Source organism: Euprymna scolopes, chromosome 28 (assembly GCF_053919585.1).
Source record: "Euprymna scolopes isolate OS-2025 chromosome 28, ASM5391958v1, whole genome shotgun sequence".
In the NCBI taxonomy this organism is placed as follows: Eukaryota; Metazoa; Mollusca; class Cephalopoda; order Sepiida; family Sepiolidae; genus Euprymna; species Euprymna scolopes.
Genome location: NC_136509.1, coordinates 9,380,109 through 9,403,788, shown reverse-complemented (window position 1 = coordinate 9,403,788; position 23,680 = coordinate 9,380,109). Strand labels below are relative to the sequence as shown.

Sequence of the window (23,680 nt, the reverse complement as noted above, 5' to 3'; positions counted from 1 at the left end):
CGTAACGGCAATGTTATAGTTCTAGGAGGTCCACTTTCCCAGGCTTTGCCTTCTCTCTTTGAGAAGGTGTTAGTTTATTGCTAATCGTCTGAGGTGTCCTCACCAGGGAATGCACACGGGGCTGCACAAGCATTTTTTGTAAGGTCAGAGTGTTACTTCTCTGGGGTGCTGACTTTTTAATCATTCTTTCTGACCACAGTGTCAGATTTCTCGCAGTGGGAGAGAAATACAACTAAATGGACTCTTCTTGCTAACTGGATTCATCCAGATGAATAATGTGATTTGAAATGGAAAGTGATGTAATTAAATTTACTTACCATAAGAAATAAAAAGTCGCTTTCAACTTTGTTCTGCTTTCGACCCTAAAAATAGAATAAAACAAATTAACTCAAGCTTTCAAAGAATTCCACTTCACATATTTATCAGAAATTTTAATGAGAATAAAATATTATAATGCTAATTGTACTTGATTAATTTATTACACGTGAAAAGGTTTTTAGTCAGATGAAAATAATTTCATTGAAAATAAAATAAAAAAAGAAACAACAAAAAATAAAATAGAAAATATTTTCTAGAAACGAAAAACAAAAATGTTTAAAAATAAACAATTGTTATAATGCATGTTTAATAAAGGGTTTCTTTAGAAGCGTTGAACTTAAAGTTAATATAGATCACAGAAAAATATTCTTATTATACAAATATGTGGTGTATACCAAAGATTAATTTTTGGCATTTATAATTTAAATACAATGTATTTAATTTATGTATCTGGAAGTGTTCTTATATAGGTTTTGTATCAATGTTCATGATAAGTATTGAAAATATATGATTAAAGAGGGAGCAATCCAAGTTTGGTTGGTTGTTTTTGTTTTACGGCATATCAACCTTTTTCAGGTTATTTAATGCCGAATCTAGTTATTTTGAGGAACGATTTTTAATGGAGTATATTTGTTTTTTAAGTCGGATTCTATTTAACTCATAGTTGGGACCCTAACAGGTACCACCACTCCGAGTCAGAGTGGACCTGGGAGCAATGGCAATTAAAGGGTGGCTCCACACTCCCCAAGGCCCGCAAAGTGGGGCCTCACCATCGGATATAGTTTTAGGTCATATACAGGACCACAATCCAAGTTTAACCGAAGTTAACACCCTTATACAGTCTAACATAAGTCCATTTGAGAAGTTTTATTACTGCACAATAGTATGTTCTTTAATAAGATAGGGGCCTGTTTGAAATGAATCTTCTGTTTAGAGCACAACAAAATTATTATACTTGACTTTTACATTTTAAACTTTAATTGAAGCTATTATATAAAAATAATTTTATAAAAATCAACAGTAGGTTTTCTACTGTGCAATGTACACTACCATTTATTGTGGACCATGTCACAGCGGGTTAACGTGTGAAGTTTCCTCCTGGTGCAGGTTTCACACTTGAGCACGTAATCAATCAATCTGATTAAAAAATATGGGCAATTTCATCGATTTCGATGGCAATAAAAATATGGGAGTGTGTTGTATCAGATGCCCCATTTCTAGTTTGAACAAAATGAGAAAAAAAATTTTTTTTTAAATTAAAAAAAAATGAATGCCTTAATATATAGTCTTCCATAAATAGAAGGCACAGGATACAAGGGACATGATAAAAATATTTTTTGGAACTAAAATACGAGGTGGGGGTGGGTGCATACACGAGTATATACAAAGCCGTGCTTTATTTTTCCTCCATCTTTTTTGTAAGTGTCTTAGAAACACTCAGGTATGTTGGCATTTTTCCAAGATAAAATTAGAATTGCTGCTAATGAATATACAAAAAAAAAAAAAAAAACACCCAAAAATTGCTGCGAATGAATAAAAAAAAAAAACAAAAAAAACTGATGTTGATGAATAGAAGAAAAAAAAACTGATGTTGATGAATAGAAGAAAAAAAAAACTTCAAGGTGTAGTAGAAAAAAGTAGTATTAAGCACAGTGTGTTTATTCAAACTGACTAGGTCAACAGGTATCTCGTGAAGCAACTAACTCACAAAAACCTTTTTTATGGCAATAAACTTTCTCAGGGTGGGATGGGGAGGGGTTCTTACTATGAATAGCGTTTCTTGAAATCATATAAATACAGGTTAAGATGGAAAATTATTTGTTTTAAATATATATATATAAATGTTGTTACCTTTTTTCTCATGAATGAGTAGTGATTTTGTCTTAACTTACATGCAACCGTTTACTTGGCCTTCGGGACAAGATCAAAGTGTAGTATTTGTTCTTCAGATGCTGCACTTCTATTTCTTGTTCTCTTTCGGTGGAGGAGAAATCCTTCACGACTGAGACAATTTTTATTTTTGTACCTTTTCTCCACGTTAAAAAACGACCCTGGTGTCTAACTCTGTCCCGTGGGGAGGCATAGTAAATAGGTACATGCAACCGTTTACAAATATGTTGTGTGTGCATATATATATATATATATATATATATATATATATATATATAAAATAAAAATTACAATTAAATTTACCAAAATGATCCAAGATGGTAAAATTAAAGTATATTATAAATATTAAAGAATTAATATTTATAAAGTTATCTCAGCCAGATGTAAAAGCTCGATAAAACCAAATAGGAGATAGAGCTTATAATAATAATATAATATAATTAAGTTATATATTTGGATTTTACCGTCACTGGATTATTTATCTTCCACCAGACTATCCATTCACGTGTAATCACCTTTTTCTTCACCATATTCCCTCTGCTTCACTTTTTTGTTATCAAGTAAGATCTTTGACTTACTTGTTGTTTCATCAAATACTTTTGCATACAAAATCCGATCCCGCATTTTGCTAATTCCTACCCTCTGATGAGAAGGAAAGTATTTCTTCGAAACTCCGTGGATTAAGGACTATCCACTTATCTAGTGTTTCCTTTTCAGAATTAATGTTTTTAACTCTTTTTCAAAGTGATTTTTAACATGTTTTATTAACTGTTTGCTCGTATATATATATATGTCTTGGAAGCTTTTTAACCTGAAAAATATTTTATAAAAATCTAACTTTTTGTCTTTCGTTGGAAAATCATTTTGTCAGTAAAACATTTAATCTCCTATAATCATTGAACAAAGCTGCTTTCTCGAACTAACAATAGTCCTACATTTTCCGGGATCATCAGTTGTTTACCATGAAACACTGTTTCGGGGATTTAAGAACAAAACAGTATATTAAATTATGGTTCCCCAGCAGTGTTGATCAAACACCACCTCCCCTACATAAAAAAACAAAAACTGTTCCAGATATTGGATCCAGTTTTTTTTTCTTTTTTTGCTTCAGATTAATTAGGTTAACTTATTCATGTTATTAAAAAAAAAAATTCTTATTTATGCCATTAGTCTTTGTCTCCAAAAAAGAAACAATTATTCTTACAAATTTACTGCATTTATATAATCTGGATGAATCCACTATAAATACTTATCACAGACACCCTTCTTTGCTATTAATATTCAGTTTACATATACTAATTTTCTTACCTGCTAAGAATCTCTTTGTATTTATTAGTTTATTAAAAAAATATAAAAAGTTAAAAATATTATAAATATATGCAAACGATTTTTATATACGTGACGAATGCCGTTTTGAATTTCCTTTATTAATTTACTTTTAATTTAGTTTTATTAGATTTAAAAGCATCAGGATAATAAATTAATGCTTTACTTAATTGTTTTAATATTTTATTCTTATCACCACTTTGCTAAAGCATTTTTATTATTAAGCTAGAGACTGGGGGTATAAAATCTTTTAATTTTAGAGTAGCGCAAGCTATTCTTAAAAATTCGGACAAAATGCTTCCATAAAATATTAACATAGGGCATGTGCTATTTTTATGCGGCATACAAACTATTTGAAAGGCGAAGGAGTTTCTTTTATCAAACAATTTATAAACAAAATTCTCATCCTCGATTTTTATATTTAAATCCAGAAATGTAGCTTGTGTTCCTCTGTGTTCACAATTTAATTCTAGCTCCTTTGGATATATAAGATGTTTATTTTCTTTTTTTAACTTCCTCCTCATCAGCCATCATATAAAGGTCAAAATGGGCACGAGCATTTGTGTACGTCCATGAAAGGCTTTTGCATCGGATTCCGCGAGAAGTTTTCGCATACTTCCCAGATCTTAATATCTTGCATTCGCAAATGGATATCATCTCCATCTTTTTTTTGATCGAGTTAAAATTCCCACCATGCCGTCATCTCCAGTGTTTGTTTGTCTTTTAAGTATAAATAAAGCAAAAGTATTCGAACGCAACCGCCTGGACGGGCAGTATCTGTTCTGTAACTGGTCATTGGTTAATGTAGGGGAAACCCTTCATACCGAGACAATTACTATTTATTTGGATAATGCCAAAGTGCCCCCTTTTTGGGAGAGCTGGTTTTCCCCCCACATTAGAAATGACATTGTGTCTAATTTGCTTTCATGGGAGGTTTAAAAGAAACGCCATTTCTGCAAGTCATCTTTTGTTTTTTGATTGACTATGTTAAATTTGAACGCTTTAAACTTGTAGTCGCGTCATGAAGTTGCGGTAAGATGTCAGATTTTCTTTCACTTTCTTTTCCGCCTTCGTGTCACGGGTTTGAGCCTGCCTACCTACAACCATTTTTTTTCTTTTTTTTGCTCAACACACACCTCCAAACACTGCCGAAAAATCAAGTTGTTGTTATTTTTTTAAAACGAAATTACATTTATTAAAATCCATTATTTCTGAGTAACTTCTTTTTTCCCAGAAAGATAAAACCCTGAATTTTATCATATAGAAAGCAGAATAATGTAAAACTTTTTCTACTATTTTTAATTAAATTTTAAATGTTAAATTTTCCCCAAAAGTTAACAATTGGCGTTTTTTGTTTTGCACAAAAAACGTATATAAATAGTTAAAAAAAAAAAGGTTTTTGAAAGAATTAATTTGTTTATTTCTTGTCTAACTAAGATTTAGGGTGATTTTCTATGAGAATATGCAAAAATTTTATAATATAAGTACCTGGATTTCAAATAATTCCACTTATTCATATAGGCAACCAGTTACTTCGAGTCGATTTGATTACTGTTTACATTTGTGCTTGATAAAAAGCAAACTACAGAAGACCAAAAAGCCAAAAAAAAACTTATTTTTCAGTGACGAAAATTTCAATGTATTATTAACGCTGAGGCTGGCCAGTACCAGATGGGTGACCATTTGTATGAGTTTGGTTTTTAATGTGTATGTGTGTGGGGGCCAGGCTCTCCAAAATGGGGAGGGGGCCAATTTAAAACAGAATAAAAAAAAATTATTTCAGCGTGTTTGGTCCACCGTAGTCGAAAGGCGGCAAACATTTCCAAACTGGATCGAAAAAATAATGATATTTTTAACACAAAGGGCACAATATTTTATCGAATTTTTTTTTTTTTGTATCGATTCTTCAAAGCATGCCCTGTTTAATAATGGTCATGCATTATTCGGCTCGCTAAAAAGAAATTGTTAATTTATTTATCAAAGAATTTAAAATGGCTTTTTTCGTATAAATATTAAAAAAATTTTTTTTTGTTTTGCTTAACTTAAATTAATTATTTTACTTAATATATTCACCGAATTTCACACTTCAAAACTCAAAAGCGGGATAATTAAACACAATCGAAGTTTTGATATTCAGACATCAAAATAAGGTATGCAAACAAGTTTTTTTTTTTTTTTTTTTCTTTTGTTTTTGATCTATAATCCCGTCCCTTACAACAACATAATAGGTTTTGTTCAGTTTCAGATGATTATTTTAAGCATATTTGGAACCCGCTCAAAACAAGGGGGGGGGGGTTGTAAGCAAAAAAAATATATATATAAATATTGTTTATGAAAAATAAGTGCACTGTTATAAAGTTCATTCTTCTCTTAATAATCGCTGAAAATTTCATTGATTGGATAATTACCTGATTTTTGGGAGATTTTTAAAAAGTCGGTCCGTCAAAAAGTACTTACCTGCCCCCCCCCCAGTTTTGGCGGTGCCTACAATAGGGTAATTCCATCTTTTAAACAAGGCATGACAGATAAATTTAGATTGTATATATACAAGAAAATTTGAAAACCTGAAAATGTTGTGAAATGCTAAATTCATTTTTTTTTTTTTTGTTATTAAATTCCGAATTTTCACCAATAACATGGCTTTATCAAGGAGATCAGTCCGATTGAGTTTTTTTTTCTTCTTCTTCATAATGACGTAATGAGGAGTCGTAGCGTCCGAAGAGAAAATACGACATATTTTCTCTTCGGAATTTAATAAAAAAAAATTAAATAAAAATGATTTTATCATTTCTCAACATTTTCAGGTTTTCAAATTTTCTTATTTAAATTCATTAAAAAAAAAATGTTTTCTAAAGTGTGTGACTTTACATTGCTATATATATATGTGTGTGTGTGTGTGTGTGTGTGTGTGTGTGTGTGTGTGTGTGTGTGTGTGTGTGTGTGTGTGGCTCAGAGGCTAAGGAATGAGGGTGGAGAGTTGTATGCTTTGGTTTCAATTCTAGCTGATGGCATTTAAGTAATATATATATATATATATATATATATATATATTTAGTTTTGATCTCACTACTATATATTAGGTTTAATATAATAATTGATAGAAAATTATCTCCACAATAATATGTAATCTGCATAGATTAAAATATAATAAATATGTAATCTGCATAGATAAAAATATAATATGTAATCTGCATAGATTAAAATATAATATGTAATCTGCATAGATTAAAATATAATAAATATGTAATCTGCATGGATTAAAATATAATAAATATGTAATCTACATAGATTAAAATATATGTAATCTGCATAGATTAAAATATATGTAATCTGCATAGATTAAACTATAATAAATATGTAATCTGCATCGATTAAACTATAATAAATATGTAATCTGCATAGATTACACTATAATAAATATGTAATCTGCATAGATTAAACTATAATAAAAATGTAATCTGCATAGATTAAACTATAATAAATATGTAATCTGCATAGATTAAACTATAATACATATGTAATCTGCATCGATTAAACTATAATAAATATGTAATCTGCATCGATTAAACTATAATAAATATGTAATCTGCATCGATTAAACTATAATAAATATGTAATCTGCATCGATTAAACTATAATAAATATGTAATCTGCATCGATTAAACTATAATAAATATGTAATCTGCATAGATTAAACTATAATAAATATGTAATCTGCATAGATTAAAATAAAAATATGTAATCTGCATAGATTAAACTATAATAAATATGTAATCTGCATAGATTAAACTATAATAAATATGTAATCTGCATAGATTAAAATATAATAAATATGTAATCTGCATAGATTAAAATATAATAAATATGTAATCTGCATAGATTAAACTATAATAAATATGTAATCTGCATAGATTAAACTATAATAAATATGTAATCTGCATAGATTAAACTATAATAAATATGTAATCTGCATAGATTAAAATATAAATATGTAATCTGCATAGATTAAAATATAATAAATATGTAATCTGCATAGATTAAACTATAATAAATATGTAATCTGCATAGATTAAACTATAAAAAATATGTAATCTGCATAGACTAAAATATAATAAATATGTAATCTGCATAGATTAAAATATAATAAATATGTAATCTGCATAGATTAAACTATAATAAATATGTAATCTGCATAGATTAAACTATAATAAATATGTAATCTGCATAGATTAAACTATAATAAATATGTAATCTGCATAGATTAAACTATAATAAATATGTAATCTGCATAGATTAAACTATAATAAATATGTAATCTGCATAGATTAAACTATAATAAATATGTAATCTGCATAGATTAAACTATAATAAATATGTAATCTGCATAGATTAAACTATAATAAATATGTAATCTGCATAGATTAAACTATAATAAATATGTAATCTGCATAGATTAAACTATAATAAATATGTAATCTGCATAGATTAAAATATAATAAATATGTAATCTGCATAGATTTAACTATAATAAATATGTAATCTGCATAGATTAAACTATAATAAATATGTAATCTGCATAGATTAAACTATAATAAATATGTAATCTGCATAGATTAAACTATAATAAATATGTAATCTGCATAGATTAAACTATAATAAATATGTAATCTGCATAGATTACACTATAATAAATATGTAATCTGCATAGATTAAACTATAATAAAAATGTAATCTGCATAGATTAAACTATAATAAATATGTAATCTGCATAGATTAAACTATAATAAATATGTAATCTGCATAGATTAAACTATAATAAATATGTAATCTGCATAGATTAAACTATAATAAATATGTAATCTGCATAGATTAAAATATAATAAATATGTAATCTGCATAGATTAAACTATAATAAATATGTAATCTGCATAGATTAAACTATAATAAATATGTAATCTGCATCGATTAAACTATAATAAATATGTAATCTGCATAGATTAAACTATAATAAATATGTAATCTGCATAGATTAAACTATAATACATATGTAATCTGCATAGATTAAACTATAATAAATATGTAATCTGCATCGATTAAACTATAATAAATATGTAATCTGCATCGATTAAACTATAATAAATATGTAATCTGCATAGATTAAACTATAATAAATATGTAATCTGCATAGATTAAACTATAATACATATGTAATCTGCATAGATTAAACTATAATAAATATGTAATCTGCATCGATTAAACTATAATAAATATGTAATCTGCATCGATTAAACTATAATAAATATGTAATCTGCATCGATTAAACTATAATAAATATGTAATCTGCATAGATTAAACTATAATAAATATGTAATCTGCATAGATTAAAATAAAAATATGTAATCTGCATAGATTAAACTATAATAAATATGTAATCTGCATAGATTAAACTATAATAAATATGTAATCTGCATAGATTAAAATATAATAAATATGTAATCTGCATAGATTAAAATATAAATATGTAATCTGCATAGATTAAAATATAATAAATATGTAATCTGCATAGATTAAACTATAATAAATATGTAATCTGCATAGATTAAACTATAATATGTAATCTGCATAGATTAAAATATAATAAATATGTAATCTGCATAGATTAAAATATAATAAATATGTAATCTGCATAGATTAAACTATAATAAATATGTAATCTGCATAGATTAAACTATAATAAATATGTAATCTGCATAGATTAAACTATAATAAATATGTAATCTGCATAGATTAAACTATAATAAATATGTAATCTGCATAGATTAAACTATAATAAATATGTAATCTGCATAGATTAAACTATAATAAATATGTAATCTGCATAGATTAAACTATAATAAATATGTAATCTGCATAGATTAAACTATAATAAATATGTAATCTGCATAGATTAAAATATAATAAATATGTAATCTGCATAGATTAAACTATAATAAATATGTAATCTGCATAGATAAAACTATAATAAATATGTAATCTGCATAGATTAAACTATAATAAATATGTAATCTGCATAGATTAAAATATAATAAATATGTAATCTGCATAGATTTAACTATAATAAATATGTAATCTGCATAGATTAAACTATAATACATATGTAATCTGCATAGATTAAACTATAATAAATATGTAATCTGCATCGATTAAACTATAATAAATATGTAATCTGCATCGATTAAACTATAATAAATATGTAATCTGCATCGATTAAACTATAATAAATATGTAATCTGCATCGATTAAACTATAATAAATATGTAATCTGCATAGATTAAACTATAATAAATATGTAATCTGCATAGATTAAACTATAATAAATATGTAATCTGCATAGATTAAAATATAAATATGTAATCTGCATAGATTAAACAATAATAAATATGTAATCTGCATAGATTAAACTATAATAAATATGTAATCTGCATAGATTAAACTATAATAAATATGTAATCTGCATAGATTAAACTATAATAAATATGTAATCTGCATAGATTAAACTATAATAAATATGTAATCTGCATAGATAAAACTATAATAAATATGTAATCTGCATAGATTAAACTATAATAAATATGTAATCTGCATAGATTAAACTATAATAAATATGTAATCTGCATAGATTAAACTATAATAAATATGTAATCTGCATAGATTAAAATATAATAAATATGTAATCTGCATAGATTACACTATAATAAATATGTAATCTGCATAGATTAAACTATAATAAATATGTAATCTGCATAGATTAAACTATAATAAATATGTAATCTGCATAGATTAAACTATAATAAATATGTAATCTGCATAGATTAAACTATAATAAATATGTAATCTGCATAGATTACACTATAATAAATATGTAATCTGCATAGATTAAACTATAATAAAAATGTAATCTGCATAGATTAAACTATAATAAATATGTAATCTGCATAGATTAAACTATAATAAATATGTAATCTGCATAGATTAAACTATAATAAATATGTAATCTGCATAGATTAAACTATAATAAATATGTAATCTGCATAGATTAAAATATAATAAATATGTAATCTGCATAGATTAAACTATAATAAATATGTAATCTGCATAGATTAAACTATAATAAATATGTAATCTGCATCGATTAAACTATAATAAATATGTAATCTGCATAGATTAAACTATAATAAAAATGTAATCTGCATAGATTAAACTATAATAAATATGTAATCTGCATAGATTAAACTATAATAAATATGTAATCTGCATCGATTAAACTATAATAAATATGTAATCTGCATCGATTAAACTATAATAAATATGTAATCTGCATAGATTAAACTATAATAAATATGTAATCTGCATAGATTAAAATAAAAATATGTAATCTGCATAGATTAAACTATAATAAATATGTAATCTGCATAGATTAAACTATAATAAATATGTAATCTGCATAGATTTAAATATAATAAATATGTAATCTGCATAGATTAAAATATAATAAATATGTAATCTGCATAGATTAAAATATAATAAATATGTAATCTGCATAGATTAAACTATAATAAATATGTAATCTGCATAGATTAAACTATAATAAATATGTAATCTGCATAGATTAAAATATAAATATGTAATCTGCATAGATTAAAATATAATAAATATGTAATCTGCATAGATTAAACTATAATAAATATGTAATCTGCATAGATTAAACTATAATAAATATGTAATCTGCATAGATTAAAATATAATAAATATGTAATCTGCATAGATTAAAATATAATAAATATGTAATCTGCATAGATTAAACTATAATAAATATGTAATCTGCATAGATTAAACTATAATAAATATGTAATCTGCATAGATTAAACTATAATAAATATGTAATCTGCATAGATTAAACTATAATAAATATGTAATCTGCATAGATTAAACTATAATAAATATGTAATCTGCATAGATTAAAATATAATAAATATGTAATCTGCATAGATTAAACTATAATAAATATGTAATCTGCATAGATTAAACTATAATAAATATGTAATCTGCATAGATTAAAATATAATAAATATGTAATCTGCATAGATTAAACTATAATAAATATGTAATCTGCATAGATAAAACTATAATAAATATGTAATCTGCATAGATTAAACTATAATAAATATGTAATCTGCATAGATTAAAATATAATAAATATGTAATCTGCATAGATTTAACTATAATAAATATGTAATCTGCATAGATTAAACTATAATACATATGTAATCTGCATAGATTAAACTATAATAAATATGTAATCTGCATCGATTAAACTATAATAAATATGTAATCTGCATCGATTAAACTATAATAAATATGTAATCTGCATCGATTAAACTATAATAAATATGTAATCTGCATCGATTAAACTATAATAAATATGTAATCTGCATAGATTAAACTATAATAAATATGTAATCTGCATAGATTAAACTATAATAAATATGTAATCTGCATAGATTAAAATATAAATATGTAATCTGCATAGATTAAACAATAATAAATATGTAATCTGCATAGATTAAACTATAATAAATATGTAATCAGCATAGATTAAACTATAATAAATATGTAATCTGCATAGATTAAACTATAATAAATATGTAATCTGCATAGATTAAACTATAATAAATATGTAATCTGCATAGATTAAACTATAATAAATATGTAATCTGCATAGATTAAACTATAATAAATATGTAATCTGCATAGATTAAACTATAATAAATATGTAATCTGCATAGATTAAACTATAATAAATATGTAATCTGCATAGATTAAAATATAATAAATATGTAATCTGCATAGATTACACTATAATATGTAATCTGCATAGATTAAACTATAATAAATATGTAATCTGCATAGATTAAACTATAATAAATATGTAATCTGCATAGATTAAACTATAATAAATATGTAATCTGCATAGATTAAACTATAATAAATATGTAATCTGCATAGATTACACTATAATAAATATGTAATCTGCATCGATTAAACTATAATAAATATGTAATCTGCATAGATTAAACTATAATAAATATGTAATCTGCATAGATTAAACTATAATACATATGTAATCTGCATAGATTAAACTATAATAAATATGTAATCTGCATCGATTAAACTATAATAAATATGTAATCTGCATCGATTAAACTATAATAAATATGTAATCTGCATAGATTAAACTATAATAAATATGTAATCTGCATAGATTAAACTATAATACATATGTAATCTGCATAGATTAAACTATAATAAATATGTAATCTGCATCGATTAAACTATAATAAATATGTAATCTGCATCGATTAAACTATAATAAATATGTAATCTGCATCGATTAAACTATAATAAATATGTTATCTGCATAGATTAAACTATAATAAATATGTAATCTGCATAGATTAAAATAAAAATATGTAATCTGCATAGATTAAACTATAATAAATATGTAATCTGCATAGATTAAACTATAATAAATATGTAATCTGCATAGATTAAAATATAATAAATATGTAATCTGCATAGATTAAAATATAATAAATATGTAATCTGCATAGATTAAAAAATAATAAATATGTAATCTGCATAGATTAAACTATAATAAATATGTAATCTGCATAGATTAAACTATAATAAATATGTAATCTGCATAGATTAAAATATAAATATGTAATCTGCATAGATTAAAATATAATAAATATGTAATCTGCATAGATTAAACTATAATAAATATGTAATCTGCATAGATTAAACTATAATAAATATGTAATCTGCATAGATTAAAATATAATAAATATGTAATCTGCATAGATTAAAATATAATAAATATGTAATCTGCATAGATTAAACTATAATAAATATGTAATCTGCATAGATTAAACTATAATAAATATGTAATCTGCATAGATTAAACTATAATAAATATGTAATCTGCATAGATTAAACTATAATAAATATGTAATCTGCATAGATTAAACTATAATAAATATGTAATCTGCATAGATTAAACTATAATAAATATGTAATCTGCATAGATTAAACTATAATAAATATGTAATCTGCATAGATTAAACTATAATAAATATGTAATCTGCATAGATTAAAATATAATAAATATGTAATCTGCATAGATTAAACTATAATAAATATGTAATCTGCATAGATAAAACTATAATAAATATGTAATCTGCATAGATTAAACTATAATAAATATGTAATCTGCATAGATTAAAATATAATAAATATGTAATCTGCATAGATTTAACTATAATAAATATGTAATCTGCATAGATTAAACTATAATACATATGTAATCTGCATAGATTAAACTATAATAAATATGTAATCTGCATCGATTAAACTATAATAAATATGTAATCTGCATCGATTAAACTATAATAAATATGTAATCTGCATCGATTAAACTATAATAAATATGTAATCTGCATCGATTAAACTATAATAAATATGTAATCTGCATAGATTAAACTATAATAAATATGTAATCTGCATAGATTAAACTATAATAAATATGTAATCTGCATAGATTAAAATATAAATATGTAATCTGCATAGATTAAACAATAATAAATATGTAATCTGCATAGATTAAACTATAATAAATATGTAATCTGCATAGATTAAACTATAATAAATATGTAATCTGCATAGATTAAACTATAATAAATATGTAATCTGCATAGATTAAACTATAATAAATATGTAATCTGCATAGATTAAACTATAATAAATATGTAATCTGCATAGATTAAACTATAATAAATATGTAATCTGCATAGATTAAACTATAATAAATATGTAATCTGCATAGATTAAACTATAATAAATATGTAATCTGCATAGATTAAAATATAATAAATATGTAATCTGCATAGATTACACTATAATAAATATGTAATCTGCATAGATTAAACTATAATAAATATGTAATCTGCATAGATTAAACTATAATAAATATGTAATCTGCATAGATTAAACTATAATAAATATGTAATCTGCATAGATTAAACTATAATAAATATGTAATCTGCATAGATTACACTATAATAAATATGTAATCTGCATAGATTAAACTATAATAAAAATGTAATCTGCATAGATTAAACTATAATAAATATGTAATCTGCATAGATTAAACTATAATAAATATGTAATCTGCATAGATTAAACTATAATAAATATGTAATCTGCATAGATTAAACTATAATAAATATGTAATCTGCATAGATTAAAATATAATAAATATGTAATCTGCATAGATTAAACTATAATAAATATGTAATCTGCATAGATTAAACTATAATAAATATGTAATCTGCATCGATTAAACTATAATAAATATGTAATCTGCATAGATTAAACTATAATAAAAATGTAATCTGCATAGATTAAACTATAATAAATATGTAATCTGCATAGATTAAACTATAATAAATATGTAATCTGCATCGATTAAACTATAATAAATATGTAATCTGCATCGATTAAACTATAATAAATATGTAATCTGCATAGATTAAACTATAATAAATATGTAATCTGCATAGATTAAAATAAAAATATGTAATCTGCATAGATTAAACTATAATAAATATGTAATCTGCATAGATTAAACTATAATAAATATGTAATCTGCATAGATTTAAATATAATAAATATGTAATCTGCATAGATTAAAATATAATAAATATGTAATCTGCATAGATTAAAATATAATAAATATGTAATCTGCATAGATTAAACTATAATAAATATGTAATCTGCATAGATTAAACTATAATAAATATGTAATCTGCATAGATTAAAATATAAATATGTAATCTGCATAGATTAAAATATAATAAATATGTAATCTGCATAGATTAAACTATAATAAATATGTAATCTGCATAGATTAAACTATAACAAATATGTAATCTGCATAGATTAAAATATAATAAATATGTAATCTGCATAGATTAAAATATAATAAATATGTAATCTGCATAGATTAAACTATAATAAATATGTAATCTGCATAGATTAAACTATAATAAATATGTAATCTGCATAGATTAAACTATAATAAATATGTAATCTGCATAGATTAAACTATAATAAATATGTAATCTGCATAGATTAAACTATAATAAATATGTAATCTGCATAGATTAAAATATAATAAATATGTAATCTGCATAGATTAAACTATAATAAATATGTAATCTGCATAGATTAAACTATAATAAATATGTAATCTGCATAGATTAAAATATAATAAATATGTAATCTGCATAGATTAAACTATAATAAATATGTAATCTGCATAGATAAAACTATAATAAATATGTAATCTGCATAGATTAAACTATAATAAATATGTAATCTGCATAGATTAAAATATAATAAATATGTAATCTGCATAGATTTAACTATAATAAATATGTAATCTGCATAGATTAAACTATAATACATATGTAATCTGCATAGATTAAACTATAATAAATATGTAATCTGCATCGATTAAACTATAATAAATATGTAATCTGCATCGATTAAACTATAATAAATATGTAATCTGCATCGATTAAACTATAATAAATATGTAATCTGCATCGATTAAACTATAATAAATATGTAATCTGCATAGATTAAACTATAATAAATATGTAATCTGCATAGATTAAACTATAATAAATATGTAATCTGCATAGATTAAAATATAAATATGTAATCTGCATAGATTAAACAATAATAAATATGTAATCTGCATAGATTAAACTATAATAAATATGTAATCAGCATAGATTAAACTATAATAAATATGTAATCTGCATAGATTAAACTATAATAAATATGTAATCTGCATAGATTAAACTATAATAAATATGTAATCTGCATAGATTAAACTATAATAAATATGTAATCTGCATAGATTAAACTATAATAAATATGTAATCTGCATAGATAAAACTATAATAAATATGTAATCTGCATAGATTAAACTATAATAAATATGTAATCTGCATAGATTAAAATATAATAAATATGTAATCTGCATAGATTACACTATAATATGTAATCTGCATAGATTAAACTATAATAAATATGTAATCTGCATAGATTAAACTATAATAAATATGTAATCTGCATAGATTAAACTATAATAAATATGTAATCTGCATAGATTAAACTATAATAAATATGTAATCTGCATAGATTACACTATAATAAATATGTAATCTGCATCGATTAAACTATAATAAATATGTAATCTGCATAGATTAAACTATAATAAATATGTAATCTGCATAGATTAAACTATAATACATATGTAATCTGCATAGATTAAACTATAATAAATATGTAATCTGCATCGATTAAACTATAATAAATATGTAATCTGCATCGATTAAACTATAATAAATATGTAATCTGCATAGATTAAACTATAATAAAAATGTAATCTGCATAGATTAAACTATAATACATATGTAATCTGCATAGATTAAACTATAATAAATATGTAATCTGCATCGATTAAACTATAATAAATATGTAATCTGCATCGATTAAACTATAATAAATATGTAATCTGCATCGATTAAACTATAATAAATATGTAATCTGCATAGATTAAACTATAATAAATATGTAATCTGCATAGATTAAAATAAAAATATGTAATCTGCATAGATTAAACTATAATAAATATGTAATCTGCATAGATTAAACTATAATAAATATGTAATCTGCATAGATTAAAATATAATAAATATGTAATCTGCATAGATTAAAATATAATAAATATGTAATCTGCATAGATTAAAATATAATAAATATGTAATCTGCATAGATTAAACTATAATAAATATGTAATCTGCATAGATTAAACTATAATAAATATGTAATCTGCATAGATTAAAATATAAATATGTAATCTGCATAGATTAAAATATAATAAATATGTAATCTGCATAGATTAAACTATAATAAATATGTAATCTGCATAGATTAAACTATAATAAATATGTAATCTGCATAGATTAAAATATAATAAATATGTAATCTGCATAGATTAAAATATAATAAATATGTAATCTGCATAGATTAAACTATAATAAATATGTAATCTGCATAGATTAAACTATAATAAATATGTAATCTGCATAGATTAAACTATAATAAATATGTAATCTGCATAGATTAAACTATAATAAATATGTAATCTGCATAGATTAAACTATAATAAATATGTAATCTGCATAGATTAAACTATAATAAATATGTAATCTGCATAGATTAAACTATAATAAATATGTAATCTGCATAGATTAAACTATAATAAATATGTAATCTGCATAGATTAAAATATAATAAATATGTAATCTGCATAGATTAAACTATAATAAATATGTAATCTGCATAGATAAAACTATAATAAATATGTAATCTGCATAGATTAAACTATAATAAATATGTAATCTGCATAGATTAAAATATAATAAATATGTAATCTGCATAGATTTAACTATAATAAATATGTAATCTGCATAGATTAAACTATAATACATATGTAATCTGCATAGATTAAACTATAATAAATATGTAATCTGCATCGATTAAACTATAATAAATATGTAATCTGCATCGATTAAACTATAATAAATATGTAATCTGCATCGATTAAACTATAATAAATATGTAATCTGCATCGATTAAACTATAATAAATATGTAATCTGCATAGATTAAACTATAATAAATATGTAATCTGCATAGATTAAAATAAAAATATGTAATCTGCATAGATTAAACTATAATAAATATGTAATCTGCATAGATTAAACTATAATAAATATGTAATCTGCATAGATTAAAATATAATAAATATGTAATCTGCATAGATTAAAATATAAATATGTAATCTGCATAGATTAAAATATAATAAATATGTAATCTGCATAGATTAAACTATAATAAATATGTAATCTGCATAGATTAAACTATAATATGTAATCTGCATAGATTAAAATATAATAAATATGTAATCTGCATAGATTAAAATATAATAAATATGTAATCTGCATAGATTAAACTATAATAAATATGTAATCTGCATAGATTAAACTATAATAAATATGTAATCTGCATAGATTAAACTATAATAAATATGTAATCTGCATAGATTAAACTATAATAAATATGTAATCTGCATAGATTAAACTATAATAAATATGTAATCTGCATAGATTAAACTATAATAAATATGTAATCTGCATAGATTAAACTATAATAAATATGTAATCTGCATAGATTAAACTATAATAAATATGTAATCTGCATAGATTAAAATATAATAAATATGTAATCTGCATAGATTAAACTATAATAAATATGTAATCTGCATAGATAAAACTATAATAAATATGTAATCTGCATAGATTAAACTATAATAAATATGTAATCTGCATAGATTAAAATATAATAAATATGTAATCTGCATAGATTTAACTATAATAAATATGTAATCTGCATAGATTAAACTATAATACATATGTAATCTGCATAGATTAAACTATAATAAATATGTAATCTGCATCGATTAAACTATAATAAATATGTAATCTGCATCGATTAAACTATAATAAATATGTAATCTGCATCGATTAAACTATAATAAATATGTAATCTGCATCGATTAAACTATAATAAATATGTAATCTGCATAGATTAAACTATAATAAATATGTAATCTGCATAGATTAAACTATAATAAATATGTAATCTGCATAGATTAAAATATAAATATGTAATCTGCATAGATTAAACAATAATAAATATGTAATCTGCATAGATTAAACTATAATAAATATGTAATCTGCATAGATTAAACTATAATAAATATGTAATCTGCATAGATTAAACTATAATAAATATGTAATCTGCATAGATTAAACTATAATAAATATGTAATCTGCATAGATTAAACTATAATAAATATGTAATCTGCATAGATTAAACTATAATAAATATGTAATCTGCATAGATTAAACTATAATAAATATGTAATCTGCATAGATTAAACTATAATAAATATGTAATCTGCATAGATTAAAATATAATAAATATGTAATCTGCATAGATTACACTATAATAAATATGTAATCTGCATAGATTAAACTATAATAAATATGTAATCTGCATAGATTAAACTATAATAAATATGTAATCTGCATAGATTAAACTATAATAAATATGTAATCTGCATAGATTAAACTATAATAAATATGTAATCTGCATAGATTACACTATAATAAATATGTAATCTGCATAGATTAAACTATAATAAAAATGTAATCTGCATAGATTAAACTATAATAAATATGTAATCTGCATAGATTAAACTATAATAAATATGTAATCTGCATAGATTAAACTATAATAAATATGTAATCTGCATAGATTAAACTATAATAAATATGTAATCTGCATAGATTAAAATATAATAAATATGTAATCTGCATAGATTAAACTATAATAAATATGTAATCTGCATAGATTAAACTATAATAAATATGTAATCTGCATCGATTAAACTATAATAAATATGTAATCTGCATAGATTAAACTATAATAAAAATGTAATCTGCATAGATTAAACTATAATAAATATGTAATCTGCATAGATTAAACTATAATAAATATGTAATCTGCATCGATTAAACTATAATAAATATGTAATCTGCATCGATTAAACTATAATAAATATGTAATCTGCATAGATTAAACTATAATAAATATGTAATCTGCATAGATTAAAATAAAAATATGTAATCTGCATAGATTAAACTATAATAAATATGTAATCTGCATAGATTAAACTATAATAAATATGTAATCTGCATAGATTTAAATATAATAAATATGTAATCTGCATAGATTAAAATATAATAAATATGTAATCTGCATAGATTAAAATATAATAAATATGTAATCTGCATAGATTAAACTATAATAAATATGTAATCTGCATAGATTAAACTATAATAAATATGTAATCTGCATAGATTAAAATATAAATATGTAATCTGCATAGATTAAAATATAATAAATATGTAATCTGCATAGATTAAACTATAATAAATATGTAATCTGCATAGATTAAACTATAATAAATATGTAATCTGCATAGATTAAAATATAATAAATATGTAATCTGCATAGATTAAAATATAATAAATATGTAATCTGCATAGATTAAACTATAATAAATATGTAATCTGCATAGATTAAACTATAATAAATATGTAATCTGCATAGATTAAACTATAATAAATATGTAATCTGCATAGATTAAACTATAATAAATATGTAATCTGCATAGATTAAACTATAATAAATATGTAATCTGCATAGATTAAAATATAATAAATATGTAATCTGCATAGATTAAACTATAATAAATATGTAATCTGCATAGATTAAACTATAATAAATATGTAATCTGCATAGATTAAAATATAATAAATATGTAATCTGCATAGATTAAACTATAATAAATATGTAATCTGCATAGATAAAACTATAATAAATATGTAATCTGCATAGATTAAACTATAATAAATATGTAATCTGCATAGATTAAAATATAATAAATATGTAATCTGCATAGATTTAACTATAATAAATATGTAATCTGCATAGATTAAACTATAATACATATGTAATCTGCATAGATTAAACTATAATAAATATGTAATCTGCATCGATTAAACTATAATAAATATGTAATCTGCATCGATTAAACTATAATAAATATGTAATCTGCATCGATTAAACTATAATAAATATGTAATCTGCATCGATTAAACTATAATAAATATGTAATCTGCATAGATTAAACTATAATAAATATGTAATCTGCATAGATTAAACTATAATAAATATGTAATCTGCATAGATTAAAATATAAATATGTAATCTGCATAGATTAAACAATAATAAATATGTAATCTGCATAGATTAAACTATAATAAATATGTAATCAGCATAGATTAAACTATAATAAATATGTAATCTGCATAGATTAAACTATAATAAATATGTAATCTGCATAGATTAAACTATAATAAATATGTAATCTGCATAGATTAAACTATAATAAATATGTAATCTGCATAGATTAAACTATAATAAATATGTAATCTGCATAGATTAAACTATAATAAATATGTAATCTGCATAGATTAAACTATAATAAATATGTAATCTGCATAGATTAAAATATAATAAATATGTAATCTGCATAGATTACACTATAATATGTAATCTGCATAGATTAAACTATAATAAATATGTAATCTGCATAGATTAAACTATAATAAATATGTAATCTGCATAGATTAAACTATAATAAATATGTAATCTGCATAGATTAAACTATAATAAATATGTAATCTGCATAGATTACACTATAATAAATATGTAATCTGCATCGATTAAACTATAATAAATATGTAATCTGCATAGATTAAACTATAATAAATATGTAATCTGCATAGATTAAACTATAATACATATGTAATCTGCATAGATTAAACTATAATAAATATGTAATCTGCATCGATTAAACTATAATAAATATGTAATCTGCATCGATTAAACTATAATAAATATGTAATCTGCATAGATTAAACTATAATAAAAATGTAATCTGCATAGATTAAACTATAATACATATGTAATCTGCATAGATTAAACTATAATAAATATGTAATCTGCATCGATTAAACTATAATAAATATGTAATCTGCATCGATTAAACTATAATAAATATGTAATCTGCATCGATTAAACTATAATAAATATGTAATCTGCATAGATTAAACTATAATAAATATGTAATCTGCATAGATTAAAATAAAAATATGTAATCTGCATAGATTAAACTATAATAAATATGTAATCTGCATAGATTAAACTATAATAAATATGTAATCTGCATAGATTAAAATATAATAAATATGTAATCTGCATAGATTAAAATATAATAAATATGTAATCTGCATAGATTAAAATATAATAAATATGTAATCTGCATAGATTAAACTATAATAAATATGTAATCTGCATAGATTAAACTATAATAAATATGTAATCTGCATAGATTAAAATATAAATATGTAATCTGCATAGATTAAAATATAATAAATATGTAATCTGCATAGATTAAACTATAATAAATATGTAATCTGCATAGATTAAACTATAATAAATATGTAATCTGCATAGATTAAAATATAATAAATATGTAATCTGCATAGATTAAAATATAATAAATATGTAATCTGCATAGATTAAACTATAATAAATATGTAATCTGCATAGATTAAACTATAATAAATATGTAATCTGCATAGATTAAACTATAATAAATATGTAATCTGCATAGATTAAACTATAATAAATATGTAATCTGCATAGATTAAACTATAATAAATATGTAATCTGCATAGATTAAACTATAATAAATATGTAATCTGCATAGATTAAACTATAATAAATATGTAATCTGCATAGATTAAACTATAATAAATATGTAATCTGCATAGATTAAAATATAATAAATATGTAATCTGCATAGATTAAACTATAATAAATATGTAATCTGCATAGATAAAACTATAATAAATATGTAATCTGCATAGATTAAACTATAATAAATATGTAATCTGCATAGATTAAAATATAATAAATATGTAATCTGCATAGATTTAACTATAATAAATATGTAATCTGCATAGATTAAACTATAATACATATGTAATCTGCATAGATTAAACTATAATAAATATGTAATCTGCATCGATTAAACTATAATAAATATGTAATCTGCATCGATTAAACTATAATAAATATGTAATCTGCATCGATTAAACTATAATAAATATGTAATCTGCATCGATTAAACTATAATAAATATGTAATCTGCATAGATTAAACTATAATAAATATGTAATCTGCATAGATTA

At 22.2% G+C, this 23,680-nt stretch overlaps 1 protein-coding gene across 1 annotated transcript in view; it reads right to left on the bottom strand.

Moving 5' to 3' along the window:
- Nucleotides 1-23,680, bottom strand: part of LOC145249444 (F-box only protein 30-like) — a 76,549-nt gene that overhangs the window by 18,260 nt on the left and 34,609 nt on the right. Inside the window, exon 2 of the mRNA XM_080111003.1 lies at nt 318-362. Within this exon, the coding sequence (XP_079967129.1) occupies nt 318-320 (3 nt within the window). The 5' untranslated portion in view covers nt 321-362. The remainder of the gene's footprint in view (nt 1-317; nt 363-23,680) is intronic.